Genomic DNA, 27,310 nt, shown 5'->3' with positions numbered 1-27,310 from the left:
GAAAAATTTAAGCATTCCTAGTTGGTAATTTCCTTTGATATTTTCCAGTTTAAGTCTAGTTGCCTAAATGGTGTCTCAAGGTATGAAATAAGAGATAAAACAAGGTACTGAGTCATAATTTCAAACCTTCTGAGATATACCTCAAGTGGTAATGAGTGGGAGCCATGGAGCACTGAGCAGTGAAGGAGCTGCACACAATAGCCAGAAAACCTGTTCTCTATTCGAGGCTCCACCACTTACGAGTGATATGAGTGTTAACAAGTTGTCATTAACATAAGCCTCAGTTTTCTTATCCATAAAACTGGGATGGTGATATTCTCACCATACTTACAACATTACTGTATTACTAATGAAAAGCAAATCTTTCTAAAAATGCAAAATGCTACGTGTTAGGACTTAGGTCTAAGGATCATTACTTTATAACCAATTCCTACAAAGTTCGTATAATCAAGTTTTATTTTTTGAAAAGCTCTATTTCCTTACATTTACTTATAGGTTGCCACAAGGTTTTACATAAGAGAGGTGTGTTTTTCAGAGCAACAGCACCTGTAGTTTATTGAAAGGGGCGCTGCTGTTACCGAGGAGCTGCTGGTAGAAGGCTCCAGAGACATGTTTAGGAAAGAGAAAAAGAGAACTAGGGCAGCAAAACAAACTGGATGGTAATTTGAGTTCCTCTTATTTTAAGATTGGGTTTAATGTTGGAGACATGCCTACTATTCCATGCCTCTCTACACTGAGAACTTAAAAGGCTGTTAGGATGTAGAGCCTTTAGAGAAGTCCAATAATTTTGATTTCAAAGTCTTTTTAGGGACTTAGGCATGAAGAGTCTCTAATGGTTTTAACCCTTGGAGACTGAAATAGTTTTGTTTGCCAATGTTTTTCCATTAATGAAGATTACCTAGCTAGGTCCCTAATGACATTTGTTTATATCAGACCTCCCAGGAAGCAGCAATCTACAGGTAATACTGAAAGTAACACTAGTACAGTAGTTACTGTCACCAAAGATTTAAAAGGCAGTAAAATACTTGGAAAATGTTAGGTTTTGCTACTATCCTACAGGAAACAAACATGCTTTATTAATAACTGTGTGGGAAATTTTTTCCCCTTAACTGAAAGTCATATGGCGTGGGGGGGATCTCTGTCTTCATGCACTTATTTTGACCAGTAAAAGCACTACCAAAGATTCTAGTGTCAGATTTACAAGGCACCACAGAATCTATATAGTACGGATCCTCCCAACTAAACCTAATAGCAGCTGCCTTCCTAGCCTGAATACCTATCATGAGTATATTAAAAACATGTTCTTTTTAACACCCTGTTTCTTTTTTCTTTTCATGTAACTATCTCTCCCATTAGCACATAACAGTCTTTCTCCTTCTCCCTCTTCCTCCCTCTTTACCACAGCACAGTATTCCATTATGCAAATGTATACAAGTTTCTGCAAATATTCCCTAATTGCTGGAGGCTTTATTGTTTCCAATCGTCTGCTACTATGTACAATGCTCCAGTGAATAACTTTGTTTACTTTATTTCAATCTGTCCACAGAATAGATCTAAAAGTGACACTGCCTGGTCAAAGGGCAAAACACATCTGTAATTTTGGTACATACCGCCAGTATATGCAAAGGTAGGAAGTAGGAAACAGAAGGGATGTGTATGTGTATGTAACTGGAAATATTTCATATTGCTAGAGCATAAATTACAAGGGAGAGAATCAACCAATAGGCTGCAAAAAGTAGGCAAACTTCAGATCACTGAGCATCTAGGTCATGTTAAGAAGCTTGAACTTTATCCTATAGACAAAGAAAGTTACTCAAGGGTTTTAAGGCTGGGCTTCACACAGTCAGATTGTTGTTACAGAATTATGGACAATAGACTGAAAGGGCATATAACTGGAAAAAGCAGGGATAGTTAGGAAACTGGTACAGTAATCCAGATGAAGGACTGAACTAGAGCCGGGGTTAAGGAGAGAATGTACTGAGAAATCTTAAGAGGCAAAGTGAGCAGGATGTAGACAGTAAATATGGGGGTGGAGGTGAATAGAGGGATGATTTCAAGGTATGATCAAACCACTACCAGCAAAGCACCGGATTCAAGCTATTTCTCTAGCAGCAACAATACGTTTACACAGATTCAGTCATGCTCTTACCTGGTCTTAGCATTTGTGAGGCCAGGGATAGCAGTATAGGGCCCAGCAAACAGACAGGCAGAACTGGTGAGCTTCTCCTTGAGCATCATGCTCTAATCAACTAAGTAAAGCAACCACAGGCGACCCCAACAGGCCAACATGACATTTCATAGCTCTATCTCTGATGCACCCTCTCATAATAACTCCTCTATTCCTAAGCCTCTTGACCCCATTTTCCTCTTTGCCCATGAAGTCAGTGACCAAGACAACTGCTGACAACATAAATAACTGCCAGTGCAGGGAACAGTATGTGGTTGAGGGGCAGCTGCATGAATAGCTGTTTTTCCAAAACTTAACCCAAAGCCAAGCTTTACTATAAACCCAATATTACAATATTAGCAATGCATTTTTGGCAGCCTGCAGTCCTGCCACCAAACAAAGTTAATCGCTGGAGATGAGAAGATATGGATGAGAGTCCCCTCTGAACCCTTCCCATTCCCCTGATTTATGCAAATGTAATGGTCCTATGGGGATGGAGCAGGAGGGTGTTATGTGTAATCCATACTAAACCTGGCACTTGTCTTTATTCTCAGAGTTTCTAAAAACCAAACTGAAGGGGAACTGAAAAGTAAACTATCAGATGAAATCAAGTCCACTGTTTATCAAGTCCATGAATGAAATACATACACATACAGACACACACACACACACACACACACACACACACACACACAGTAACACCAAGGCTTACCTTTCTTTTATCTTCATCTGTTGATTCAAATTTGAAAGTAGCCCTATGCTGAAGAGGGAAAAAAGGGAAACAGTGTCATTTTAAATACACAGATTTTTGATTTTGCTATGTTTAAAAATACCTGATGTCTATAAAAAAGTTGTCTTCCCATATCATGTCTCAAAGTTCTTATTAAAGTAAGAGAGGCATGTAAGCAAATAATTGTAAAGCAGTACAAAAGACTAAAGCAAAAATATATACAGAAGAGACACAGTACTGAGCCACTAACTACCGAGGGAAATCTGGAATTCTTTGCATATAGTACAGAACATTTGAGCTGGACCTTGAGGGATGAATAGGAGTTTGCCAGGCAAATGGAAAGCATTCTAGGGATGGAAACAAAGGCTCATCTGTGAAGTGGTATGATGTATTTGTAAAATAAGCAGCTCTGTCAGAGAGAAACACAGGACACATGTTAGGGGATGAGAGGAGTGGAGAAAGATGAGAATGGGAAAGTAGACTGGACAGAGATTTGGAAGGATCTTCCAATGTTGCTGAGGAGTTTGTACTTTCTTTATCATATGCAATAAGAAATCACCAGAGAATTGTAGATAGGGAAGAAATTGATAGACTGGCATTTCATAAAAGTAATTCTGTAAGAATGAGGGTTTAAATCATGGCTCCACCACTTATTAGTTAAGCAAGTAACAAATTATAACTGTATTTCCCATGTGAAAAGAGGGGGTACCTAGTTCACAAAGCTGCCATGAGGGTTAAAACAGCTACGACATATAATGTACCATCTCAGTGCCTGGAAGATAGTAAACACTCAGTAACTATTAGGATGATAATAATGATGATGCCAATGATATTGAGGAAAAATATTTGAAAGAAAAGAATGTCATGACTCTCCTAAAATGACTGGCAACACTATATTTTCCACTCTGTAGCTGAAATAGAGAATGGAGTAAGTTGAGCTGTCCACTGCCAGAGAGTGATGGTACCCAAAAAATAGAGCATAAAGTTCCTCAATCTCTTCTCAAGTTTTATTCAAGAGAACCAAGTGCTCTTACGGATCCTAAGTTTTCATTTAAAAAAAATCTTTACTGAACATCTCTCTGCCTTTCCTTTGTATTTCTCATTGGCAACATGGCAACCCACCAGGAGTTAAACACGGTAAGTACTAAAGATATCATCATTACAGGTGGCTCTGCATTGACAGCTTCGCAGAAGAAGCAATTTTTGAAATTAAATGAGATGGAGAAATGTTGACAGAGAACCAGTTCTGAAAGTAAGAAATGGTCAGAGGGAAGACTTAGAGGTAATGGAGAAGGGCCATTTGAGGAAACCTAAGAGAAGCTGCCTCACATACCATTTGCAAAACAATTAAAATGGATGTCAGGTGGTAAGGCCTTGGATTTAAAAATTTATACCTGAATTGGCATATAGGTGACAGGCAACCAGGGGAAGACTCTGAAGGAGGTGTGAACTCATTCTGGAAGAATATTTTGGGTGGTAGTTTACAGGCCAGATCAAAGAAGAGCAAGACTGAGGACATAAAGCCCTCTGAGAAATGGGCATCAATAATCCAGGAGTGATATTGCTGGAGGCAGTACAAATTGACACCAACTTCAAAAATGAAAGTGATTTCGCAGCACCTAATAGAAACCATAAAAATATTCACAGCCTTTAACCCAGAACTTTTACTGCTAGAAATTTATCCTAATGAGATCATCCAGGGGAGAGAAAAATTATATATGTAATCATATTTACTGCAGTGCTATCGAGTATTATGGAAGAAAAAAAAGAGACAACCTGAATATCCAACAACAGGAGACTGATGAAATAAATCACTGTGCATTCATCTGAGAGAGTATTATACTGCCATTTTTTTAAAAATATGGCTAGGGCTTCCCTGGTGGCGCAGTGGTTGAGAGTCCGCCTGCCAATGCAGGGGACACGGGTTCGTGCCCTGGTCTGGGAAGATCCCACATGCCGCGGAGCGGCTGGGCCCGTGAGCCATGGCCGCTGAGCCTGCGCGTCCGGAGCCTGTGCTCCGCAACGGGAGAAGCCACAACAGTGAGAGGCCCACATACCGCAAAAAAAAAAAAAAAATGGTTAAAAAGTTCTATAACAACATGAAAAATTATTTATGATGGCAGTAAGTGGAAAAATAGTAAAACATCAAACTGTATGTCTATGATGACAGTACCTACATAAATGTATGGATGATTTCAAACAAAGGCTTGAGTGTTAAATGCAAAAATAAAAACAACTATATAGGGTTGGTGGAATTGCTGGTGATTCCTTTGACAAAACTCATTGTTGGTATATTATTTTTATAATTAAAAGAAAAATTTTATATAAAAGGTAAATAGACTAATGAATGAGCAAGGAAAGAAAGAAAAGAAGAAAAGGAAGGAAGAAACAACAAAGACTATAACTTAGGAATCTACAGACCCAAGGTTTAGTAAAAACTAACATTGAATAAAAGATCAAGAATTATTAGATTGTATGGTTATAAACTGAAGCTTAGTAAAGGTTCACTACAAATGAAAACACATAATTGCACTTAGAAACAAGAAACTTAATTTTTGCCATTATATGTGAAATATTAATTCCACACATTATCTGGAGTAAATGTACCTAGTTGCCAATGTAATAGTTTTCCTAAACTTTTTTTTTTTTTTTGCATTTATGGTAAGGGAACAGAAAAAGAAATCGTCTTTTGGAAAGCCCCTTGTTAAGTTATAAAAATATCTTTTAAAAGGTTTCTACATAAAATTATATCTCTCAAGGTGATAATTTAGAATAGTATCAAGGACTAATTTTTATTTTTCTTTTTAAATGCAAGGCTGATCCTGTTACAAAACCGCAACGTTTAAAAAAAAAAGAAATAAAGGAAGGAAGGAAAGCAAGCTTTCAAAAGCCCTAACTAACATGAGGGCTTAATTTAATTAGAAATATACTGGCATTGTGAGGCAGTACAAATTGAATTTAGAATATGCCAATCCATTCAGAAGCAACCTCAAAGTGTAAAACAAAAAGTCCTCTTACATAGTCCAGGATATTTATATATCCTATTCAAATGTGGAGGCTGTACTTCTAGAACTGTCCCAATATTAGGTCCCTATCAATCAGGTTCTTCTAGCACATAAATAAAGACCTCACTGCTATCAGTGTTGTTTTCGTCTCTTATGAGGACTACTCTCAGAGACCTACATGTCTGTCTGTATCTTAAATAACTTTTACCTTTCATTTGGCCATAAACTTGCCACACTTCCATAATGGAATCCTACTGGAGCTTGCTAAGGGGTAATCATATGTCTAGGTGGCCTCTATGGCCACCAAGCCACCTCTCTGGTTAACAACATTGATGATGATGCTAGGCCTCAGTTTCTTCTCCTATTAATTGAGAGTGTTGGACCCAATTATCTTTGAGGTTCCTTCTTGTCTAAATACCCTGGATTCAAGGAACTAAGATACTACTATGCACCCTCAAGGCTCTTGATCACTGTTTGTTGTTGATAATCATAATGATGCCAACCAATCTCTCTACTAAATCTGTTAGCAGAACAAGCCCTAGGAGAGGAGAAGAAGCTTGGACAGCCTAGACTAGAGCAATATGTACTTCCCACATTAATTGCTCATTCTATTACTGGAGTGGGGTGACTGGGACCCAACAGTAGCCAAAGGAAATAGTCCTGAAAACCCTTTCTCTTCTGTGCTCAATAACACAGAATAGACAGTGGAAAGCCAACAGGGCCTTGCAAAAAGAGCCCTGGATATTGAATCGAAGACTAGGTCTGCCACTTCTAGCTATGTGCCCTAAGGCCTGTAGACAGTTACTTTGTCTTTCTGAACCTCAATTTCCTAGTCCCGAAAAAAAGGGAGAATACTTCAGTCACCCTCATAAGTTTTAATATGTGATGACATGTGAAAGCACGTAGGATAATACATAGTACATAGCAGGCACTCAATAAATGCTGTTAGATGAATTGAAAGTGAAAAAGGACAACCACTCTTCCTATTTTTAAAAAATACTTTCCTATGCTGAGTCAACTTGCATTATGCCCTTGAGAAACAGACAAGTTTCATTTTTTTCTAGGATAGATAGATCTTCCTTCTCCCCAAGAAAAGAAGGGTCAGTAAATGAAGGAAGAAATCTTGAAAATTAGAATCTCCTTAACACAGTAGAAATTAGATGTTACCTGGAGCCAGACGGGTAAATGTTACTTTAAACACGGTACAAGGTATTTTGCTAACCATTAAAAAGTGCACGGGTCAAGGAAAAAGAGAAAGAATGGAGTATATTCTCTAATTTTTTTTTTTATCAGGCTATGTCAACTCCATGCCACATGCTTAATTCCTGACTTTTTTTGTTCAAAACTAACAGTTATGGGTTTTTCTTCAGTGCCAGGCACTGTTCTAAATGATTTACACATATAAGTGATTTAATCCTGACAACAAACCTATGATGTGGGTACTATTATTATCTCTGTTTGGCAGATGGGGAAACTGAGACACAGCAAAGTTAAGTACCTTGCTCTATGCCACGCGGATGGTAAGCCGGGGATCAGAGTTCAGGCAGTCTGGCTCCAGAACCCGTGCTCTTGCCGCAGGACCTCTTGAGCACCTTGACCATTAGTGAATGCCTCCTACATGCATTATGCACAGCGTTCAGCATTATACTTCACTTAATTCAGGTCTCATAATAACTTAGGTGATAGAACCCTATGTTACAGATAAGGAAACTGGGACTCAGCCTTAAAATAACTTGTCCATAGTCATGACACTAATAAATGGCAGATCTGAACCAAGATTTATCTGACTCCAAATTCCACCTTCTTTCCATTATACTTGCTGCCTTCTTTTGAGAACGACAAACCAATCATTCTCTCTCTACATCATTCATTTCCCTTCTTGGTTAGACTCCTCAATGCCCCATAATCACTTCACTCTAAACATTTCCCAAATCCATGCTTCCAGATAAGGAAAATGAGGCACATGGTAATAACCAGGTGCTTTTTCAGGGTTTCAGACTCCATTTCCCATAGAGCAGGGCAATTTAATTCCACCTCCCCATTCTTACTGCCAGACCACTGCAATCATGCTTCCCCTTCTTCTTCATCTGCCTCTAGTGTCTCCTGCCTTGAGGGGCAAAGCCCCACTGCCAACATAAAACTCAGCTATTTTCTTTGTACTCTGGACCTACTATAATCAGCATTAAACATGAGAGCTCTTCTCTGAAGGAGCTGGCCGCGCCGGTCCACGTCAAGACACAGCATTCTCAAGCGTGGTCCCCAAAATACCACCCCAGATGATACACACTGGGCATTACAACTTTAAAGCCATTCCCAATGTGAAAGGAGAGCTGGGGATGTCCAGAACTTAAGCTCTGACAGCACTTGGCCAGGAATGGTAAATGGAAACCAACCTGGAGGGAGATCAAGGAGAGGAAGAGATAAACTGGAGGAAGCAAATCTGGACTTCTAATTAGTTTAGCCATGAAGGGAAGGAGAAAATATTGAAGGAGGAGATAAGATCCAGTTCGAGGTTTTTTCCTCCTCCCTTCTGCATAGAAGAAAGTTCCTATTTATTGCTGGATACCTGGGATATAATAAGTGCTAAATAAACACTACTTGATTCAACACAATGGCCAAGTTTTCTTTTGTATTTCCTTCTTTTGAAAATCAGTTTGTAGCTGCCTCAAATCTTTTTTGGAAGGCAATTATAAATCAAGTTGAATGAATATACAGTCGGGCCTCCATATCTGCAGGTTTCACAACCGTGAATTCAACCAACCATGGATCAAAAATATTTCGAGAAAAAATTGGAGAAAGTTCCAAAAAGCAAAACTTGAATTAACTGGCAACTAGCTACAAAGCATTTGCATTGTATTTACAACTATTTACATAGCATTTACATTGTATTATTAGTAATCTAGAGATGATTTAAACTATAAGGGAGGATGTGGGTAGGTTATATGCAAATATTATGCCATTTTATATAAGGGACTTAAGCATCCATGGATTTTGGTATCCATGGGAGAGGTATAGGATCCTGGAACCAATCCCCTGCAGATACCAAGGGATGACTGTAATCTCCACAATATGTACATCTGTGCATTAAATTAATTTCTCCTAAATTACGCAGATATGCAACAGTAAAGCGTATCAGAAAGTGAGGAAGCTAAGATATGAATAGAACTGAATCCATGCATCCTCCCAAAGAAAGCAGCATGGTACTGTAAAAGAGCAGTCAGAAAACCCAGATTCAAATCTCAGCCCCATCTCTCAATGACTGTGTGGACTTGAGGTGACATCATCCTAAATTTTATCGTTTGTGAAATGGGAATACCACCACTTTGCTCATAGGATTGTTGGGAAGATTAAATGGGAGTGAAGGTGCCTTATTTTTTTTATCTTCTCCACATGGAGCAGAAATGGCATACTGGCAGCTCAACAATACAAAGTGTATGGAAGTGCAGTGGTGGGCACACAGCAAACACAGAAACACAGAAAGGGAAATTATGAATGGAGGCAAATGAAAGGAAGAAAGATGTTATATCTAGGGTGTGACATGGTGTTGGGTGTGTTTTCACAGAAGTCAGTTATTTCTATAAAGTGGTCTTCTAAATGGAAGAATAAAGGTGTGGTATGTTACCTTCAAGAGTGAGCATATAAAACTCCTGGAAGGTAAAGTAATGGAGAGCTAACGGGTCTTGCTTGAAGAGACATTCAGAGAAGTGACTGGGATATACAAGATACCTTTTTCATGCAGAGTTGTAAAGTGGAAAGAATAATACCTAGGTTGGAATCCCAGCTCAGAAGTATGACCTTGGGCAAGTTACTTAACCGATCTAGAATCTCAATTGCAAAATGCAGATAAAACCTCACAGGATTGCTGTCAAGATTAAAGGAGATAATGGATGGGAAAGCTGTTAATGTGATACAAACAACAGGTATTATTAGGAGTTAGTCTGCCCCCAGTTACAACATAGTATGTCCATGACCTTGGCGTGATTTCAGTTCCTAGTGCCTCGGTTTTCTCATCTATAAAATGGGGAGGATGATGCTATCTACCCTGTAAACTCTCTGAGAATCAAGTTGGACCATATATATGAGACATCACGCATTGAAAACTGTACAGTCCTGTACGTATATAAGGAACTGCCATCGTGGCTGATACGTTTTATGCATGTCAAGGCCCGTGTTTATACACAGAAACACGTTATTTTTAAGCTATGCAGGTGAGGAGGACTCGCGTGCATTTATGCATCCATGAGAGGGGCACAGACGCACGCTCACGGATTCCGGGGGTGTGACTTGCACGCTTGGGAAGAGGACCGTGGGACACACTGCTGGGCCGGAATCAGAGGGGTGGGCGCGAGGGTGGGGGCAGGGGGTGGGGATACAGGATGCACGGATGGAAAAGGCTGGGGGCACAAACACGCATGCCCAAGCCGGAAACGTTTTCAGGGGAGAGCAATGCGCATCCCCGGAATGAGGGGGGTTGGGAGGGATGCGATGTGCAAGCCCGGGGGGCGGCCCGAGGGTGCTATACCGCACGCCCGGGGCCAGGGCTCTTTACCTTATCGCTGTAATCCCTCAGGACCCGCTCGATAGCCCCCGCCTCGCCGGCCCGGACGATGTAGAGGGCGCGCTCCTCATCCATGGCCGCAGGTGCGGGAGAGCCGCGGCCGCTCTGCGCGCCCAAGCCGCTGCCTCCAGGTAAACGCCTCGCGCCCCCACTCGCTCGCTCGCTTCTTCCCAGCTTCCTTCCTTCCCTCCTTCCCTCCCTCCCTCTGCCTCCAACCCGCCAGCCTCCGCCCGGGCAGGCCCGACGTCACCGCCCCTCAACTTTCACCCCGCGACGTCACTGGTCCCCCAGCAACCGGCGCCCCGCGGCCACCCCCGACAAGGCCCAGGACTCGGTAGAGGCCTGGCGAACGGCCTGAGGGGGCAGTCAGGCCCGAGGCCCTGCTAGCTCTCCTGCCTCTCCCTCCCTCGGAGAAGAGTCCAGCCTTTTAAATGTGCTTTCACAGACAGAACTGTTCTCTCCTGACCCTCTTCTATGAATCATTCTCCTCAGCTGACGAGAGCAACCCGGTTCTTCCCCGCCCCTCTAAGAGCCAGCAGCTAAATGGACTACAATTCCCTGCGTGCAATGGGGTCATTCCACTCTTCCATCTAACTTACCGGAGTGCCGAATGGCATGTCGGGATTAGTAGTCATCCAGCGGGAAAGACTTCCCTCCAAAGGCATGCTGGGAAGTGTGGTCCTGCGAAGGCCGGAAACTGGAGTCCGGCGGCCGCCTGAGGCCAGCGGCCCAGAGACCGTTAGGGGGAGGGCCTAAGCGTCGGCTCTGCCTCCTTTTTGTTCCTTATGGAGCTGACCGTCCTGCTCGAGCCTTTGCTGGTTGGACTGGTTGACAGCCGCGGAGACTGGCACCCCTTGGTGGGAACTGTCATGCACCGGTTTAATTCCCTCTTTTCTCGTTCAGCGGTTTCGGTCTCTTTGAAATTCTTTCCTTCCTTCCTTGTTTGCGGTCATGCTATGTATTCAGCTACAATAATGTGGGAAATTGCAGGCAGTTCTCGGATAAAAAGGGGACTGGGCGGTTTTTTGCCTTAATAATAATAGCCGCCTTGTATCGCGTGCCGCCGGGACTGCAGACTCGGAGTTAGGTGATTTCTCACGACACTTGAGATTTTTGTGGAACCGTAGGAACCCGAATAGATTAAGTAATTTGTCCTAAGTCACATAGCCAGTAAATGGGGAATTCGAGATTTGTATCAGCGTCTTTCCCCAAAGGCAGCTGCTCTACAACCGCCGGTAAATGTGATAATACGGATATACTAGTAATGATAGTGATGGTGATGATGATGGAGGCTCACATTTGCTCAGTGTTCGCTACATGCAGACATTCTGTTAAATACTTTACCTGTGTTATCTCAGTCAATTTCTCACAAATTAAGTCAACAAATATTTGAGCATCTATGCTGTGCCAGGCACTGTTCAATGCCGTTCAAAACTGTTCAGTATGTTTACAGTGGACTCAAAATGAAGCCCCTGCTGTTGTGGAGCTTCCATTTTAGTGCTTAACCCTATGAGGGAGGTACTATTCTCATTTTAATATGAGGAAACTGAGTATTGGAGAGGTTAATAGATTGATTTACCGAGGTTGCAGAATTTGGAAACTGAATTTGAACTTGGAACCTATCTATGCTCTTTCTGCTCTCCCAAGCTAGTTGCTAGAGAGTGGATGAATTCTCCAAGTAACTTTCAGTTTTCCATTCCCAGCAGCCTTTACCAGAATCATCTTTCATGCCAGCCCTGCTTGCCTCTCCCTCTTGAGCTGTGCTAAAGAGGAATTAGAGGGTTTTTTTTTCTATGTGTCAGACATTGTGCTAGGCTCTGAGAACTTAGAAATAAAAACAAGTATGCAATCTGAGCTCATGGAGCTTTTGGTCTTTCTGTGGATTAGACTTTTCACACAGCAAACCTTTATTGAGCATATTTGTTGAGCCAGGTATTGGGGTAAGTGCTGTGTCCATAATAAAGTCAGAAAGATTTTAATCTATCTCTTTACAAAGCACGTTCATGGAAAGGTCACGGTATAGTAAGCTGTATTCCTTAGGTAATAGTAATATCTTCCAGTTATTTTTTTAATCATTTACAAAACATTTTAATATACACCGTCTCAGTGGATCATTGAGGAAGGTATTGTTCCCATTTACATATAGGAAATCAGGCTCAGATTAGTTAGATTACACCAACTGGGACTCACACTGAGAGCTGTAACATAAAATATTCGGGTGCTTACTCTCTGTCCAGTACTGTACTACGTGCATTTTGGGTAACCATATATTTATTTTTGGAGCAAGGGCTCCTGTGCAGGATACTAACAAGCATAAAGTATCTGAGTAGAGGTTTCTTTTAAAGAGGGTCTTATACACATGTGTTTGAAATGCCTGTTTACCAGAAATAGGCCATGTTTTTAGACTCCAACCCTGTACTTCCAAAAAGAGATTTAAAAAATGTGAAACCACATGAATTAATGGCTTGGGAAATTGTACTTTAGTAAATCTTAATTAAGCACCAATATTCTGATTTTATAAATCAAAAGGATCTTTGACTCTAATTCAAGTCATCCTTTGACCACTGACGAGACTCTGGTCCCAGAAAAATTAAATGACTTGTCCAAAATCAATAGTTAAAAGCAGACTCCGGGACTAGAGCCTAGACTAGCTAAATCCTGGGTCACTACATCACTTTACCTCCCTGAATATTTAGTTATGTGATACTTTCAGTGACTAGAGTCTCTGGTCCAGCGGTAACTCCAGTTCCTGTTGATTCTTGCATGGCTTGGTGCCAAGGAATTAGGATTTAGAGCCTGGGTAATCAAAGCAACAAATATTTATTCACAAGTCACTGCTCTGAGATGTAGCAATATAATTCTGTACATATATATGAATAGTGCTTTACTGTTCTCAAAATATCTCCACGTAGATCATCTGATTTAATCCTTGTAATAGCTGAAAAATGCAAGGTCAGTAGGACAGGCACTATCTTCCTTTTTATAAAGAAAAGGGAAGTTCAGTGTGTTGATTAGCTTGCTCATAAGCAATAAGTGTGCTAGTAAGTGGTATAGTTAAGGGCTAGAAACACTGGGCTCTGATAGCATAAAATGTTATGAACTTATAGGTCAGGGCCAATGAAAAAACCCTGCAAATAGTTACTAGTCATTTATTTTCGACTTTGATATATCCTGCGGTGGCATTTCCTCTGCCGTGACAATGGACTAGTTGGAATGTGCCAAATTGAGGGTCTTAAAGGAGCACCTGGTGCTAACAGCTTTTAGAATCCAAATCTTTCACATGTAATACTTTTTATACATTTTCTTTAGAAGAAAGCAGAAATTAAAAAACTAAACAGCTTGGTCTAGTCGCTACAGCTCCAGAACTGGAGTTCAGAGAATTTTGCTAATTCAAGATACAAACTGTCACTCAACAACCACTGTGCCACTATGTGAGGCTACTCTCTCAATCTCTCTTAAGCCATGGTGTCCTCAGCTGTAAAATAAAGGGACTGATCCAGATAGAATCTTGGTTTTCTCTCAGTTCTAAAATTTTGTGATTCTAAGGACAACAACAAAACCACATTTGAACACGCTCATTCTTTAGACAAATCTGTTAATGAGAGTGAGGTTGTACATATCAATGTGTGCAAATCAAAATATCAATATGATACATGCAAATCATTGCTTGGGCATACCTGCAAGGATTCTGATTCAGTTGATCTGTGGTGAGGCCTGGGTATTGGTAGTTTTAAAAGCTTCCCGGTTGATTCAAATGAACAGCCAGGGTTGAGAACCACTGGACTAATATTCTGGTAGAATATCCACCACTAAACTAATTTTTTGCTAGACTACCAAACTTAGGTGCACGTGACTCACTAATTAGTCTTTGAGAAATCAGAAAAATATAGCAAGGTAAAAGTTATCTTAATTTCATTTTCTATCAAGAATGAAGTCTCCCTTTTGTAGCAAAGTTAATTAACATGATTTGTACCTTTAACAAATATTTGGTGCTCATTGGAGCACAGCATTGTCTTAGGTACCATAAAAAAGAAAAACAGTAAAATCAATTGATCCTGTTCTTTGGGGATACAAAAAACATCCAGGCAATCAGCAAATCGTTTCTACTGATAAGTAGGAACAAATTAAATGTAAATATTATGCAAATCAAAGTAAGATAAACATTGATGGAAGAAGAGTAATCAGAGAAGCCTTCTTGGAGGAGGAGAACTATATAGAGAATAGTACAGAGAGCTTCGAGGGTTAGCAGATAGGGAGAAATGCCAGGAGAGAAGTTCAGGAGGCCAAAACTAATGAAACACTTGTTGAGAAATAATAATCAACTTGGTTGAATTTGAAAGCCAGCAAGGGAGATTTCCTTAGAGGTCAGTTGGTCAGCAGGATAAGGAAAAATTAAATCTGAGAGACATTTTATTATCACTTTTGACTCTATAACCAGCCAATCCAACTTGAGCTTACAACGTGTTACATTCCTAAAAACTATCTCACAATACCATACGACACAAATAGAACTGGGAGACAGAAAAGGGTCTGTTGCCGACTAGTGTCAAACCCTTGTGCACGTTATTTTAATTTCTCAGGATCTTATTTATAAAATTAGAGTTTAATTAGATGACTTAAGAGCTTTTTTTTTTAACTCTTAGAAATTTATGACTACTTGATCCAGGCTTTCAGCACCTTTATGAGGTTCCTCCACAGTATTCCCAGTATTCTAATTGCTAAAATTGAGCCCATGCTGTTAGTCCTTGGCAAATTACCTATAGTTGTTCAATACTGATTGACTATCCACAGTGGGGCTCTCAAATTAAGCACACAAAATGGGCGCTGCCCTTTAGGAGTTTTTATTTATCCAAGAGCTGGAATGTGGGTCAGACCTATTTGCATCTCGCTGGCTTGGAATCCCATCCAAACACCTCTTGGGAAAACCCAGCGCTTTGGGTGGCAATGCTGTAATGTGGCGAAAGAAGTTGGACTGGGAATTGGAAAACCTGGTTTTTAGTCCAAACTCACTGTGTGAGTCTCAGAAGCCCATCATTTGTCAAATTCCTTAAAACTCTTCTGGCAACCAGTTTTTTGTATCTCAGAGGAAGACTTGAAAGCCAAAGGACTCTACTTGCCCTCTTTGAGCATTGATTTTCTCAACTGTGATGAACATAATAATATCTACTTTGCAGGATGTCTTTAGGGTTAAAGGAGATGGCTGTCAGAGTGGCCAGCACAGCAGACCTGGCATGGAATAGCCACTCAAATGTTAGCTGAACTGGAATACAAAATGCAACCTCCCTCACAATGATGTTGGAAGATGTGGGGACAAAGGTCATGTTATTCCTATCGATGCACAAATGCTTGAGTTTTGTTGTTGCTGATGTTGTTTTTAAGAACACAAAAGTAATTCCAACACACTGCTTTGATCTTTAAACCTTGTAGTTAATGTCTTTAACACTGACACGCTTTGACATAAGACAGTTTGGGGATAGTGACTGTCATATATGTGTGTAGGTAAGTAAGGAGCCTAAAACACCACACACACACACACACACACACACACACACACACACACACACACACACACACACACACACACACACACACACACACACACACCCCCCCCCCCCCCCATATCAATGTCTTTGCAATTAAGCTTTTGAGATTCACATGTCAGAGGAAATATATTCTCACAGCCCTTCTTCCAGTCACTTCCTTTTTAGCTCTGTATGCAGTAAAGCGTTAATTTACTTACCAACATTTGACTAAACTCTTAAGGTTCAACCCTAGGAGGAGGTGGCAGTGGACAAAGGATTATTGTCATTCATCATCAACACACTTTAGTCTTCCCCTCCAGTTGCCTATGAAGGATTAGCATTTCCCTGAAAGGAGGAGGACAGAATAAATTGCATCTCCCGCCAAAGAACTGCCGGCTCCTTTCAGCTGGGGGCACATACCGGGAGCTTTTCCCATATTAGTCAGCTCTATCGCAACTTTTGGGCAGTGCCTGCATCTGACTTTCATGGGTTTCAGGGTCAGTCAAAACAGAATTGTAGGGTTGTCGAGGTCAGAGGCCACTGCTGTCAAAGGGTAGTGACCTGAACAGCAAGAGGGAGCCAGCGCCCCCCTCCACCCCCTCCAGTGACTTCATTCTAGTGAATACTTGGCTCATTGCACCTCCCCTGCAGAGCTTTTTTTTGACCTAGTAATAAAAATCCTCCTGTGACCTGGTATTTTTTTTTACATTATTATTTTCTTTTGTTCCTGTTTCTCTATAGAATGACCAAGTCTTGGTCCTTGATAACGTATTGGTTTGTATGTACCCTGGGAAGTGATGGAGGGAAAACTGGTCTGCTGTTAACTTACAGTGAGTGGATGCCACCTCAGGTGCAGCTTACAATCTGCCTTCATTTAACACACAAAACTTTCCCAGAACTTCTGAAACTCTTGTCAACCCAGCAGATTCTCTTACCACGGTCAAGGTTGATTTAAAAACTGCAAAGCCGCTTAGGAGAGAGGAATGGGGGTGGGGTGGGGCGGGAACAAAAGTAGGAAGGAGGAAGAAGGCAGGGCGCTATAGCAGAAAGAGCACAGGCTCTGGGAGTGGGGCAACGTAGTTTCCACATCCCAGCTCTGCCATTTACTGTGTATGGCTCTGGCAGGGCACTAAACTGCTCAGAGCCTCTGTCTCTCCACCTGTAAAGAGAAATGATTATACCACTGACACTTCTCAAGGAGGTTTTGAGAAGCGGAGATGATGCCTCTGACGGGCCTGGCACGCAGCAGACCCCCAGAAACGGAAACCTCTATGGAGTGAGGCAGAGCTGTTTCAGGAATGGACCATATGTCACTCAGTGTGAGATGAGGAAAGCGTGTCTCATTTAAAGCTTGTCCTTCTGTCTTGATTACATTTCAGTTCTTAAGAAGACATCTTGCAGTTTGTTTCCGAGAGGTGTAGCCCGGGCCAAGACATTTCGGATTCCATCTCTGGTGGGGGCATCGTTTGGCAGTTCTTTGAGAATTCACTCTTCTGAACTTCTTTCAGTGGCTTTCCCTTCTATCAGCAGACTATTTTAAATATCAAGGATCAGCACTGCAGCTGCTTCTGAGGCTGATGCTCTCACCCCTGCTGTCTCGGTCAGACCTCGTTATTTTTCGTAATAGCTCTTAAAACAACTGGTTTTAGCTCTGGAGGCATTTATGATGACAAACGGAGGAATAAAACTGGGGAGCCCTATTTCTCCCACCCACCCTCTCTCTTCACCCACACTCTTTTCCTAGCAACAGCTCTTTTCTCAACTCTTGGGCCTACGTCTTCCGTCCCACCTACACCAGTAGCAGCAAAATATGGGGGTGAGAAGGCTGGAGTGGGGGGTGGTCGAGGTGCAGGAGGAGGAATGGGGGAAGAGCTTCAGGGAGGAGGCTGATGAAGCACAAAAGGTTCTGACCTCCTTGGAAGAAGAGGAAACCACAAGGGCTGGCTTAGCTTGGGAGGCTGCCAAGGAACTGAAGCAGAGAAGGGCCAGGTTAGGAGGGCAGGCGGCAGAGTGGTAGGGAGGTGGGCTGGGCTGAAGGACAAACAAAACAGTACAGTCAGGGAAAGGTTTGTCAGCTGTGGGGACACTGTGAACAGTGTGGATGACTGGCATCTGCCAGTCTGTAAAAAAGAAACTTGGGGTGCCTATTCGGGGAAGAGCAGTCCCTGGATCTTAGAACTTCAAGGTGGAAGTGGTGGTGTTTCTCAACCCTGGCTGCATATTAGAATCATCTGGGGAGCTTAAAAGGCTACTGATTCCTCATCACATTCCAGGTCAAGTATTGACTGTGGGTGGGTCCTACCTATCAGTATTTTTATAAAGTTGACAGAATAACTCTGACGGGCAGCCAGTGTTGAGAACTGCTGAAGTCCAGTCCTACTTAGAGCAGGAATGTCCCTTCTGTAACATCTCTGGTGGAACCAAGATTTAATCTCAGTTCTACCTCACTTTGAAGCCAGTAAGTACATCCACCTTTTTTCTTTTAAGCTTCCTATGATGATGATGTGCATACTTCAGACTCTTGACTAAGTCTGAACTCTGAGCTTCAAGAGATCTACAGCTGCCCCTCCCCACACTCTTTCCCCTGTAATAAAGGGAGACTAGCCCCTTCCCATGATTTTTTTAAAAATCTTTCGATTCTGCCTTTAAGGGGTATGAGAAGCTGGGACAAATAGCCTGTTTGTTTTTGCTCTTTCCTTCTCCAGATTCACTTCAGACATTTTGATTGATGTCACTTTAAAGCAAATATTCAGGACAAGTCTGGAGGGAGGGGGAAATAGCAGGAGACTGCCATCCCCAGTGGAGTCGTGTAAGAGAGGCTGGGGTTGGATACGAGGAAGAGGTGTTGCTTGGTGATGGTGGTGCAGGTATATGGGACTCAGCTCCTGGGCATGAACCGCAGTCCGTTTCTTTAGCACCAGCTGGTGGAGCCGTCGCCTTCTCTCTCATTGCTGCCTTCCTGAATCACTGCCCAGCTGCCAGTCTGTTCTTTGTTTTCCCTAAGCTGTCCACCCTCCTCACCCAGATCTGCCCGCCCTGGTCCATCAGCACACAGACTATAATTCAGGATGTCACAGTCATAGAGGAGGTCCGCTCGAGGTCCAGTGGGGAGGTGACCCCTCCAAGGTCACATGGTGGCAAAGCCACGGCTCCCTTTCAGTTCTCTTTCCATGATTTCGGCCCCTCTCCTCAGTGAGGTTGGGCTCACTCGATGGCAGACAGTTTTGATTGGTCTGTAACTGGGTTGCTGTCTCCGAGGGGCCACAGATCCCCTTTCTTTCCAGACCTGGGCTATACTAGAGGCCTGACAAGGACACAGCAGGATGGGTGCCTAGGACGCCACAGGCCTGTGACGTGGGCGAGCCATCCTGGCTGCTGTTCATGACTTCAGCCAGCTTCAAGCTGGCCAAGTCCTTTTCAGAGAGAGTCCTGAAGAGGGCAGGGTCCCTTTATTGCCAAGACTCCTCTGTGCACCCTCTGACAAGCGGCTGGCCCTGCTCCCAGCTGCCGGCCTTGCCCATTCCCTTCCTGGTGGCTGGCTAGGGGCCACCAGAGGGAGAGAAGATGCAGCTGAGTCATGAGCTCACAGCAGCTGTTGTCTTCTTCTAATCAGATCCCTCTGTGTTCTGAAGTGGAAGCTTTAGAACAATTGGGAACATAAGCAGTATGCTAAACTCCCAAGACATGGGGACCTTGTGCTCTGGAGAGAGCGTCCAGTGGCCACTCGCCTCATCTGAAGCTGCCTCCTTCCTCCTACGGCGCCGATGACTCCCGGTTCTCCGCTGTGCTGTGACGAGGAGGCCCTTGTTCTCTCCTCTGCAGAGTTCCTCGAGCAACCGCTCTATTTTCTGGGATTCAGGCTCTTGTTGATCGTGACTATTTTTGCCTAAACATCTGCGCATTTAAAGAGCTTGTGGTTGTTACTTGTACATGGGTGTTGTTTATTCTGCGCTGCTGCTACCTGGCTAGAGAATCTGGCAATTGCTTAGTTTTTTTGTGCTTAGTAGGTCGAAAGTCAGACTTACTACACCCATTCGTTTGTGGAGCACGAGCTTTGGATTGCAGGAGAGCAATAGGTCTGGTTATTCTCAGGCTTATTTTCAGTGACTAAATATGAAATTTTATTCGTCCTCTCCCTTATTTGCCTCATATAAAACCAACTAATGGACCTTGGCTGAAAGAGCAAACTCATTTACCATCAGAGAGTGAAATCCAACATCTGCTTCCTTTTGGTAGAACAACATAGCTAATTTTTTTTAAAGGGGATGCTATGTAAAATGTATAATTTTAATCCTAAAATTAAAATTTCAGGTATAAGTATGTTATGTAATAGCAAGTAAGAGCTTGGCTTTAAAAATAAATCTTTCAAAATGCAAATTGAGTTGTCAAATTCTCATGCCTTTTAGTTAAAATAGTCACTACTGCCATTTCTGGAAATCTGTGGCTCTGAATTTCTCATAGATCCTAGACTCTTAACATTTGGGCAAAACATTTAATCATTTTCCCTCTTGTGTCCTCACTTCCCAACCCTAGAATCAAAATGCAGTTTTGGAGAAGAATTTGTTGGTACTTACTAAGTATTTAGTACTGTTACTGTTCTTTTCCACAAGTTTATTGGCATTTAAAGCACTGTGCTTGAAATATCTTTACAACCAGTGATCATTAAAGCATAATGAACTAAGTACCAGGGGACCTCTTAATGATGCTGGTATTGAAGAATAATATTCCCTGCAAGAGCTGAAAGGCTCCTGCCCTTTGCTGACACTAGCCATCATGAAAACTTCAGGTAAATCCTTGTATGTAGAACTGGTTCCCTACATCAGGCTGTGGGTGCTAAATCGTCGTTTAAGGACTGCATGTGTGGCCTATCCACATTTTAATGATGACAAGATCACAGGGAGCTGGATAAGCACAACCACAGAAGACCACTTAGTTTTGCTTCGCCTACTTATACCCTAAGTATTCAGAATGTCATTTATATTACACACACACACAGGTCATTATCAAATACAAAATGAAAATGAAGAAAGCAGGTCATTCCAATACTTTTTATTTGAGTGTGAAACCATTCATATCTTGCACAACTGTACAGATAAAACTATGTCCATTTTAGCTGTAGACATGATTATCACACTGAGTGGTGTGATCAAATGTTTTATTTACAGAACAACTGCTAAAACATCCGATGTCATGTTTCCATTTATTTCTTACCCATAGGGTAATAGGCCCACCATAATTTCTTGGTGTTTTTTATAATACAGAAAGAAAACCTATGTTAATCTCTAACAAACCTCACAAATTGCTACAAATCTAACAGAAAAATGCCTACGAAAAGATTTTCCAAAAGTACAATACATTTTTATTTCCACACATACACAGTATAGTATAGGTTCAAAGGCACAGCTTTGATTTTTTTCTATCAAAGTGTCGGAAATTATTATAGTCTTATGAAGGAACCATGAAAGTCATTTTCACACTTGGTGCTTGGTAAGTTAAAAGTTTGGTCCATTCAGTTTCACAGAGTTACTATAGCAGAGCTGAGTGTGATACTCAATGCCATAAATCCACATTCTCTCAGAACTTTAAAAACCCCTTTCCTGCCTTTTGCTGACACTAGCCATTGTGCAAACTTAGGACAAATACTTGCATGTAGAAGAACCGGTCCCCTACAAACCTCACTCAACTTAAGGCATACAGAACAGGCCTCTTCCTTCCCCCTAAACAGTGCTTACATTCCAAGGCAATGCAGGTACTGTGACAGACATAAGTGTAACAGGGAATCTAGAGTTTCCAGATACCTCCACTTAGCCCTGGTGCTCCAGGAAGCAGTGACGACACCACCAGGAAGAAGGGATGCTTAGGACATATCTGAGGGGGCTGTCTGTTGTACAGTAAGATGACAGCCAGATGGAAAGGTGAATGCTCTTGGTTAAATTATGTGCCCATCCAAAAGCACAAACCAGATTCCGTCTCTAGTATCCACCCTTCAAGACTAAAGAGCTTCTGTCAACAGGAAAATAGGTAATTTACTGGCAATGGTTGCCAACATAAAGTGAAGGCATGGAACAGAGGGAAAAGGGACAGGTCGGCCTGCCCGAGATAGTGCTCTATACAAACAGTCAAGTCTGGCTTGGCTACAGGAACCCAACCTCACTGACTTTTAGTGAGTCCCATTTCTGAACTAAAGTTTATCATCCCACACTGAATCCCAGCCTCATATTCATTAGGAAGATGGACGCCTAGGAATAGTCCAGGAGTTATGATGTATTGAGATAAAATTCTTCTGGGGGGTGGGTGTTGAGTTTATTATTATTATTATTAATTATTATTAATATTAAATATGGATTTCTATGAAAGCAGTCACTTAGCCCATCCTGTGGAGGCCTCTCCGTTGATGTAAGCAAAGCCAGGAAAGTGTTGCATGTGCTCATACTCAGAATTCCTGCGCGTGGTCAGGGGTGTGTACATGTCACTAGAGTTTCCATACCTCGTGGAATGCACAGACGGGCTTGTGTAGCACGTGTTGGCTGTGGGCACCTCTGGCCATCGGGGGGTGACTGGGGTAGGATGCAGTCTGGGAGTACTGCTCATCAAACAAGGTTCCATCCGGGAAGTGGGGCTATTAAACGGGTACTTGTTGAGGGGAAAGAAATTCCACAAAGTTAAAATTAGCTTGAAGTTGCACATACACAATATCAGTCATGTTCACAGTTTAAGTTAAATTTCTTAAGACGCTGTTAATGAAAGTTGATGGGAAGTAATCAGTGAAATTCTGAAAGACTGACTCTTGGTCTAGGAAGTATATAACAGGAGAAATGCAAAGGATTTCACAGCCAGAGCTAGGCTGATAGCCACTCAACCAAAAATACTGACTTTTTGTGCTCTTAATCTGCAATATTTGGGGAAGTCAAACCCAAAAGAAGGAATAACCCCACTGTGAATACAGGAGACAGGGGGAGAGGGAGAGGGAGAGAGAAAGAAAGAGAGAGAGAGAGAGAGAGAGAGAGAGAGAGTGTGTGTGTGTGTGTGTGTGTACAGGAGGAACAGCATGTCCAAATAGATACGGATATATGGATGGATGGTTTTGAGCTTTATCATTTTAGGAGATGTGATAGGTCCCACTCCATCAACCCAAGAGAACAATACTGCCAAGAAAAACACAATGACATCATTAAAAATAGCATTTTACAGTTGAATTCAATTATGAACTGCAACCTAAAAGCAGGCTTTTGAAGAGGAAGCAAGTCAACAGCTTCAAAGGTTATTATTAGTGCCTATCATTCAGAGAACATCTCTCTTTTTGGTTCACATTCACTGAAGTCCTAGAAGATATACAAGCAGGAAATGGTAAATTATTGGGCTTGGTGTGAATGTGGAAGAAGGAGTCAAGATAAGCCAAATGGGAGGGGAGGTGCTTTTGTGCAGGCCAGGAAAACAGGTGTTAATAGCTACAAGAAGAGGGGAAGCTGTTCTGGAAAGAATCGGGAATAAGAGGAGGGCCCCTGAAGTGCTGCTTCTTTTACATTCTTTTCAGTTACCGAGACAGCTATGCAAATAAGCCGCTTTTAGTACAATCAGAGGGGAGGAAGGGGAGGAGCTCTGGGCTCCCTTTGCGAGCTCCGGGGTCTGCAGGCCAGGCAGCACAAAGATTTCCTTGCTGTGCTAAGGGCCACCCCAACAAGAGCAGGAGCCAGTCAACAAGGGTGGCAAGGGCAACGAGTAGGGAGAACGCCTATATGTGCTAATGTCGGAATTCTTCTGCTCCCCATCTGTCTTCCCTGACAGTTGGAGAGTGGAGCCCCGAGGGATTCGGTGGGAAGCTGCCCCCTGTGAGGGAGACAGACAGGCTGAAGCCTAGACAGCCAGGAGAAGGGGTTATGACAACAGTGGTGCCCCCTGTAGTCGAGCGGGCCAGAGGGGAACTGTTCTGCCTCTTTGAGTGGCAGCCCGAGGGGCAGCAGGGGAAGGCTGTTAGGCCCAAAGCATGCAAAGAGAACCAGCCATTCACAGGTCAAGGAGGAGGGCGCCAAGTTCTAGTAGTGAGGGTTTTGTCCTACCTAGGACAGACAACGCGCCTTCCGCAGTCAGAAGAACAGGTAGGCGAGAGGGAGAAGGGCGTAGCTGGTGTCTGGGATCTGGGGGGACAAGGCACCAAGGGGTGTTGCCAAGGAGACCAGGGAGAGCGCACGGAGCCTTTCATAATCCCCAAATCAGCTGCGTGTACGGCAGCCACGGTGGACCCTCAGGCCTGGGCAGTGGGATTCTAGCCTAGGACCCATTCTAAACCCCAAAGAGACCGTACTGAGATTGGGCCCTGCCCAAGATATCAAGATCCCGGGTGTTAAACAGGTAATATTAAGAAGTATTATTACAAAATGGTCTCTAATTTTTTCCAAAAGGTGGCTTCCCCCTCCTGACAGTCTCTCAGGTAAGCTCCCCAGATGCATGTCCCTTCCCTGGCACAGAGGCCTCCTCTCTGGTCCTCTGGCCTGCCCAGCTGGTTCCCACCTCAGAGAATTTTGTCCCACCTGTTGCCTCTGCCTAGAACACTTCTTCCCCACCGCTACCCCCAAGCTCCTTCCATGCTTGCCTTTTCATCATTCTTCAGACCTCAGCTCAAATGTCACCTCTTCAGAGAGACGTTTCTGGACATCCTCTCTCTCCAAGCTAAGTGCCTCACCCCCCATCTCTCAGGTCGGGATCTTAGCATCCTGCTTGTCAGCTGTCTCCTTCCACTGGCTTATATTCCTAAGCTCCTGGTGGGGCTTTGTCATGTTCTCTACCATATGCCCAACATCTGAAATGATGCCTGGCACCTAGCAGGTGCTACATAACTTATCTGGTGAATGAACACCAGGACGTTACCGCTAGAAAGAACGTTAGGGCTCATATAATCCAACCCCACGTTGTACAGATGTTGTACAGAAAAGTAGGATCCATAAAGTGGGGCGCCACATGGCAAGCTAGTGGGAGAGCTGGCAGAAAGGCCCGGTCCTGAGCTGGTGACTTTCCTCCACATCAATCTGACTGGCCCAAACGAGGCATGACCCACCACAACTGAACTGCAGAGAATTCAGAGAGGAAGACACTCCTTTCCTGGAACACAGCCCATTAAACTTGAATCTGTCTGTCACTCTTCCTTTAAGCCCCCCCCTCCCCTACAGACCACAGGGTCTTACAACCCTGACCAGGCCTCAGCTTGATGCTTCTGACAGAGTCCTACTTGCCTGGCTTGTGTAGGTACCATGTCACCGTGTGGACTTGGAGGCTCCTCCCCACAGAACCCAAGAGAGCGTGTCTTTTGTGCCGAAGCAAGGACCCTAGATGCAGCTGTGCCCAGGGGTTGTGTCACAGGCTCAAAAGAGTAATTGCCTGGAAATGAGACTGGCTCAAAATATCTCCAATGTGACAATAAAATTCTGTTACCACAGAATCCGGCCTGGAAAATTCTGTCCCGTTAGGTCAGCTAATTGCAAATGAGTCAGTGACTCGTCTTCCCCGTGGTGAAGAGACCATTGAGAGCTGAGAGGCTGGAGTGCCGCTGCCCGGCCTGGCCATTAAAGCCGCCAGTGAGGCCTCTCTTTAGTCTGGCGGGAGCACCCGCCTCACCTTTCACACTTCACATCCGGGTTCACGCGGGCTCCTCGGGCCCACTGGGCACAAACCCTGAGGTCCCGAGAGCTCTGCTCAGGATAAAGGCACTTTTTGTTGAGGGCCCCTAACCAGAAGTTAGCCTTTTCTAGGTCAAATCCCACACTGTTGCTACTGATGTGAAAATGGAGATGAGTCACCAGTCCCCACCCCGTGAGAGGTGTGTGAGGGGTGTCTGTGGGCACGTGTAGGTGCACGTGTGTGTGCACAAGTGGGCAAAGGTTCCCTCAAGGGGCCGTGACATGAGTCCATCTCAGCTGAGACTGACCCCGGGCCTCTCTGGAACCATTTTAGGAAGTGCTATTTTGAGAAGTGACTACTCACACCGAGGGCTGACTTTCCTGCACTTGGAGAGGGAAGAATGAGCCCTTTATCCCTGACCCTCGCCAAATGGACTGCTACTTGAGCACGGGTGAAAGGTGGCCCCCGTCGGGCACACAAACTGTTTTCCTATGAAAGGAGGCTCTCACTGACCAAAGTTCTGCCAACAGGCACCCCCCACCCAGGACATAGCTCCCCCAAGACTGTGCCAGACGGTCCACATCTGCTGAGCTCTTCGGGTCAGGATTAATTGAGTTAATACATGTGAAACACTTCGAGCTTCCACACAGTAAGTTTTCAAAACGTGGTAACTATTATGGATATTCGTGGTCCACTAATGAAAGGAAGAGCCTTAGTGACTGACCACCTGGTCCTACCTCTCACTTTACAGATGAGGGAACTGAGGGCAAGAGAGGGGAAATGATCTACGTGAGGTCACACAGCAACTTACTACCAGAGTAAGGATCCATTCATCCCTTCATTCATTGATGAGTATGTCCTGAGGACCCAGCAAGGGCCAGGTCTGTTCTGGGTCTTGGGAATAAAATGGTCAGAAAAAAAGGACCTGGTCCCTGCCTTCACAGAGCTAGTAGAGTTGAGGAAGATAGAAATTAATTCTATAATTATGAAAATATAGTAACAGTGGTGTTACAAAGGATAATGATGAAAATATCCACACAGAGTGTTAACTATGAGCTAGGCCCTGTTCTAACCTTTATTAACTCACTCAAACCTCACAACAACCCTATGAAATAGGTACTAGAATTATCTCCATTTTTCAGATGAGGAGACTGAGGCACAGAGCTAATCAGAGGCAGAGCTGAGATTTGAACTCAGGAAGCCTGGCTCTACAGTCAGAGATTTTATACCGCTATGGTGGGCTTCTTTTATTCCCTTCGGCCCAAGATGCTATCCCAAAGTGGAGCACGCTAAGCAAACTTTGTAGCAGTCACTGGGCCACTGAGATCGAGGACCCACTGGCCCTGGGCTGGTCCACTGGAGTTGCCGTGAGAGCTGTGTGACCGGCTGGCAAGGCTGGGCCTTGGCCATACAGACGAGAAATGTGCAACAACTTTCTGGTTCACCTTAAGTGTCTTTCTAGCCAGTTTGCTTCAGGTTGATCAAATGGCTTTTAAGCTCAAGGGCCCACTTCACATTCATGGCTGCTGACAGGGTAGAGGTTCCATGAATGTGTGTTGAATGAGGCTCAGAAATACTTTGTGGCCATGTGTTTGGTTTGTTTTCTCTTTCTGGTTGGGCATGAGAATGGGGAACCTGGGAAAGGGCAGCTGATACCATCCCTTGTTCACTTATTTTGGTGTGGACAAGTGCAGTATAGCTGAAAGAAGGGTGTTT

The 27,310-nt window shown here is 43.4% G+C and overlaps 2 protein-coding genes across 4 annotated transcripts in view; both read right to left on the bottom strand.

Moving 5' to 3' along the window:
• The window catches only part of RIC8B (RIC8 guanine nucleotide exchange factor B), a 127,490-nt gene extending 116,763 nt beyond the window's left edge, over positions 1–10,727 (bottom strand). For both annotated transcript variants that reach the window (XM_060025539.1, XM_060025540.1), the window contains exons 1-2: positions 10,452–10,727; positions 2,880–2,927 (exon numbers count right to left, since the gene is read on the bottom strand). In XM_060025539.1, coding sequence (XP_059881522.1) covers positions 2,880–2,927; positions 10,452–10,535 — 132 coding nt within the window. In that variant the 5' untranslated portion in view covers positions 10,536–10,727. The remainder of the gene's footprint in view (positions 1–2,879; positions 2,928–10,451) is intronic.
• Positions 10,728–21,024: 10,297 nt separating this feature from the next.
• Positions 21,025–27,310, bottom strand: part of RFX4 (regulatory factor X4) — a 166,796-nt gene continuing 160,510 nt past the window's right edge. For both annotated transcript variants that reach the window (XM_060025537.1, XM_060025538.1), the window contains one exon: positions 21,025–22,615. In XM_060025537.1, coding sequence (XP_059881520.1) covers positions 22,343–22,615 — 273 coding nt within the window. In that variant the 3' untranslated portion in view covers positions 21,025–22,342. The remainder of the gene's footprint in view (positions 22,616–27,310) is intronic.

This window comes from Delphinus delphis, chromosome 11 (assembly GCF_949987515.2).
Source record: "Delphinus delphis chromosome 11, mDelDel1.2, whole genome shotgun sequence".
NCBI classification, from domain to species: Eukaryota; Metazoa; Chordata; class Mammalia; order Artiodactyla; family Delphinidae; genus Delphinus; species Delphinus delphis.
Note: the sequence above shows the minus strand (reverse complement) of the source record. Positions and strands in the feature narration are given on the sequence as shown.